The sequence below is a fragment of the Vicia villosa genome, linkage group LG1, assembly GCF_029867415.1.
Source record: "Vicia villosa cultivar HV-30 ecotype Madison, WI linkage group LG1, Vvil1.0, whole genome shotgun sequence".
Classification (NCBI taxonomy): Eukaryota; Viridiplantae; Streptophyta; class Magnoliopsida; order Fabales; family Fabaceae; genus Vicia; species Vicia villosa.
The window spans coordinates 45,738,779-45,743,059 of record NC_081180.1 but is presented as its reverse complement, the minus strand read 5'-3'; the positions used below and the strand labels follow the sequence as shown (position 1 = coordinate 45,743,059).

The following is a 4,281-nucleotide window of genomic DNA, read 5'->3' as shown; positions in this document are numbered from 1 at the left end:
TGAAAAAAAAGAACATTAATTATTTATAAATTACAAATCACTTAGATCAGTCACATGAGTAATTCTCAATTTAACATGTTGGTTGGACTATTGTTTGTACTTTGTAAGAAACAAAAGTTTTATTATATTTAAGAGTTTGGCATCAAAGTTGGCATGAGACTAGAGGCGAACGATGATTCCACAAGTTGAATATTCGTCTCGTCTCTATTTTGTCTTCATTGTTTTTTTTATTTCTATATTTCCCACTTTCCATTTAGATAAAATATATTAAAATTAATTAATAGATGATGCTGTCCGAAACCACATCCATTCTACTATAATAACATTGGTTACGATATATTTTTTTTCCGTCACAATATCTTTTCCCTCTAACCATTCTTGTTACATACAAAACATTACTGCAATTTCTCTCTCTCGTTTTTCTTCTTGTTCCTGTGATGGCTCTCAATTTGTCTTCTCCAACTGAACTCAAGTCTATTTTCTTTACTGATCCTCTCAAGTCTAACCGCTTCACACCTAAATTCCCAGGTTCTTTCTTCTCTTCAATCCAGAAATTGTGCTCTTCCATGATGTATTGTTCTTCCTTTTATGCTTTAGTGGCTTCATAGCTATGAAAATTACTTTGTGAGTTGGCGAATAAGAATAATTTGTTTTTAATGAAGTATAACAAATCATTGTCGTGTGGGGTACTGTATTGATGATACTGTACTGTTTACTATGATGTTTTTTTGTTGTTGTGAGATGTTATTGTTTGTTTTACTTTCCTAATTATTTGGTTTTTTTCTCAGGTGGTGTTGCTTTGAAAAGAAGAGAGGATGGAAGAGCATCTGGTGGAAGAAGAGTTTTTTGTTCAGTGCAGTCGTCATCACCACCACCAGCTTGGCCAGGACGAGCAGTCCCGGAACTAGGTTATAAGACTTGGGAAGGCCAAAAACCTATTTCCATTGTCGGATCTACCGGTTCAATTGGAACTCAGGTACTGCTGTTTATAAAGTCTGGACCCTATTATATAGGGAGTAATTTGTGTTTTTACTGCAATGAAGCACGGACACGAAACATGACACGACACGCTGACATCGGTAATAATTTTTAAAAATGAGTAAATTAAACGTAATCATTAGTGTCGGTGTCAATTTTAGATGCAGACGCACATTTATTTAGAGGTGTCGGTGTCAAAGAGGTTTTTAGTACTTCATTCCTCTGTATGCTTTTGTAGACATTAGATATTGTCGCGGAGAATCCAGATAAGTTTAGAGTTGTCGCGCTTGCAGCTGGTTCAAACATTTCTCTTCTTGTAGACCAGGTAAATACTTTCACTTCAACTATGTAATGAAACTTTGGGTTGGTTTGTTTCTTAAATTTTACTCGATGGATTCACTCATATTTTTTGATATACCAACTATAGGAAAAAAGACTAATCTCTTGTTATATATGTTACACAGGTTAAAAGATTTAAGCCACAACTTGTTGCAGTTAGAAATGAGTCTCTAATTGCTGAACTTGAAGAAGCATTGAAAGATGTTGAACAAAAACCTGAGATCATCCCTGGAGAGCAAGGAATCATTGAGGTGGAAATCTGGTTTGTTTATATGATGCAATTTGGTTTAGAATACCAATGTTGTGTTTCATAAGCTATTGCTTGTATATTCTCAGGTTGCACGTCACCCAGATGCCGTAACCGTAGTCACGGGAATAGTAGGCTGTGCAGGACTAAAGGTAGCTTATTTTCCCTTTTCCCCCGGCTCTTTTTGTAACTGCTCTAATTACTATGCGACAAAAACTCTTCTGTGTGTATGCATCTACATGTTTTTTAAAATTAACTTCATTATTCGTATCTGACAAATTGTGAAGTTAAGAATGTCATTATATATAGTAATATAGAATAATATATTGCTTTTAATGGCACATACCACATGAACCTTTGGGACTAATTCAATCAGTGAAATATACATTCAAGGACTAATTTAACCGCTAAATGAAGGTTTGGGGATCATGGATGTGATTTTCATGATTTCATCTCTCCTGTTGGTGTACTATTATGAGTTTATGACTGATATGATATCTTTTGAGGACTGATTTGAGTATTTATTTATTGGTGTCAAAAACCATAGCAAAATGAATTGAGTGAGAAAAGGCACAACTAAGATGGTATTACCATTATCAGACAATATATATTACATTGCTGAAGTTCCTCTCATTATTTTATTAGCCAACAGTTGCAGCCATAGAAGCTGGAAAAGACATAGCTTTGGCCAATAAAGAGACACTGATTGCTGGAGGTCCTTTTGTCCTTCCTCTTGCTCGGAAGCATAACGTAAAAATACTTCCTGCCGATTCCGAACATTCTGCCATTTTTCAGGTATAACAGCACATACTTTATCAAATAATTTGTGTATGCAGCAAGGGAAGTAGACTCTAGATATACCGGTTTACTTATTTCCGATTTCATTCTTTGCTCTCTACATGTTTTTTAGTAAACTTAGCAATTACTTTATCATGTACTCACCTATTAATGGAAAAACTGAAAGCATTCTTCACTTCAGTGTATCCAGGGGTTGCCAGAGGGTGCACTCAGGCGAATTATTCTAACTGCTTCTGGAGGTGCTTTTAGGTATGTAAAATAAACCCAAATTTTGCTTGCTGCAACTTTTCATATCACGACGGAGACTCATGGACCATGGAAAATCTTGAATTTTCCTTGTATATAGTTCTGTATCTAGACCCTATATGATCAGCATGGCTGTAATGTAAGTATTATTCATTCGCTTCATGATTAATAGGGACTGGCCTGTTGAGAAACTGAAAGATGTTAAAGTTGCTGATGCATTAAAACACCCCAACTGGAGTATGGGGAAAAAGATAACTGTAGACTCTGCTACACTTTTTAACAAGGTTTGTTTCTTTCTGCTGATATCTGTATGATTATGATGTTTAAACTTTAAATTTTCTGACTGCAAAGTAAAATTGTTCTGTCTTTGCAGGGTCTAGAAGTGATTGAAGCACATTACTTATTTGGAGCTGATTATGATGATATTGAGATTGTCATTCATCCACAATCAATCATACATTCAATGATCGAAACACAGGTTTAAACCTTATTTTTAAATGTTAGCACGTTACTTATAAGAAGAAAGAAGATAGAGATTATTAAATGTTGCTAAATATTTATCCAATACAAAATTATTTTTCTTTCTAGGACTCATCTGTTCTTGCACAATTGGGGTTGCCTGATATGCGTCTGCCAATCCTTTATACATTATCATGGCCAGACAGAGTTTATTGTTCTGAAATCACTTGGCCTCGGCTTGATCTTTGCAAGTACGATTATTTTTCCCTTAATTTTGTTTTCTTAGTTCATATTCAAGAAAATAAACAAATCCACCTAGGCACTGATTGAAAATTTGAAATATGATTATGCAGGATTGGTTCACTTACATTTAAAGCTCCTGACAACATTAAGTATCCATCCATGAATCTTGCCTATGCTGCTGGACGCGCTGGAGGCACTATGACAGGAGTTCTTAGTGCAGCAAATGAGAAAGCTGTCGAAATGTTTATCGATGAAAAGTAAGATTAATACAGTATTTTGCGGAATATTTATATCTTCACATGGAATTTTCTTCTTCCAGTTTCATGCTTCATAGCTTTTAGACTACAATGCGTCTTCTTGTTGATGTAAATTGTCATCTAATAATTGGCTACTTTGGTGTTTCCAGGATTAGCTATTTGGATATTTTCAAGGTTGTGGAGCTAACATGTGAGAAGCATCAAGCTGAATTGTCAACCTCACCTTCCCTTGAAGAAATCATTCACTATGACCTGTGGGCGCGGGAATATGCGGCTAGTTTGCAAAGGTCTTCAAGATTCACTCCTGTTCCAGTATAAAACTGGTTTTAAATTTCTCTGAGCATTGAATAATTGTATACCATGTAGCACAATGCATTCCCCAGATTATGAAAGATAGTTTTTATCAATGGAATCACGCAATATTCTTAGTCACAATCTCTTCTTCAGCTGTCATCTCATCAATTTGCCCATACAAATAATATGCAAGTAGTTATAGAAAAAACAATAATGAAATGTTTAAGTGATCTTTGCTCACAATCTAAAGTGCGAGGAGGGATCAAGGATTCAAGAGGCTTAAAACACGTGTAAAAGTTCATGGTCATTAGTGAAAAAGAGGTGATGATGTATTTAAACATATTTAAAAAAATGTGTAAATTCATCATTTTCACTATTTTGAGGCTAGTTTGAGTATATATGAGTACCATAATGATGCTT

The 4,281-nt window shown here is 34.9% G+C and overlaps 1 protein-coding gene across 1 annotated transcript; it reads left to right on the top strand.

Moving 5' to 3' along the window:
- The first annotated feature begins 289 nt into the window (after positions 1-289).
- On the top strand, positions 290-4,002 carry LOC131605330 (1-deoxy-D-xylulose 5-phosphate reductoisomerase, chloroplastic-like). The gene is made up of 12 exons (XM_058877705.1): positions 290-528; positions 789-976; positions 1,217-1,303; positions 1,443-1,568; positions 1,654-1,716; positions 2,210-2,359; positions 2,544-2,611; positions 2,781-2,892; positions 2,982-3,086; positions 3,197-3,318; positions 3,421-3,567; positions 3,717-4,002. Exons 1-12 carry the CDS (start codon positions 438-440, stop codon positions 3,883-3,885), a joined length of 1,428 nt encoding a protein of 475 aa, XP_058733688.1. The 5' UTR covers positions 290-437; the 3' UTR covers positions 3,886-4,002.
- The last annotated feature ends 279 nt before the right edge of the window (positions 4,003-4,281 follow it).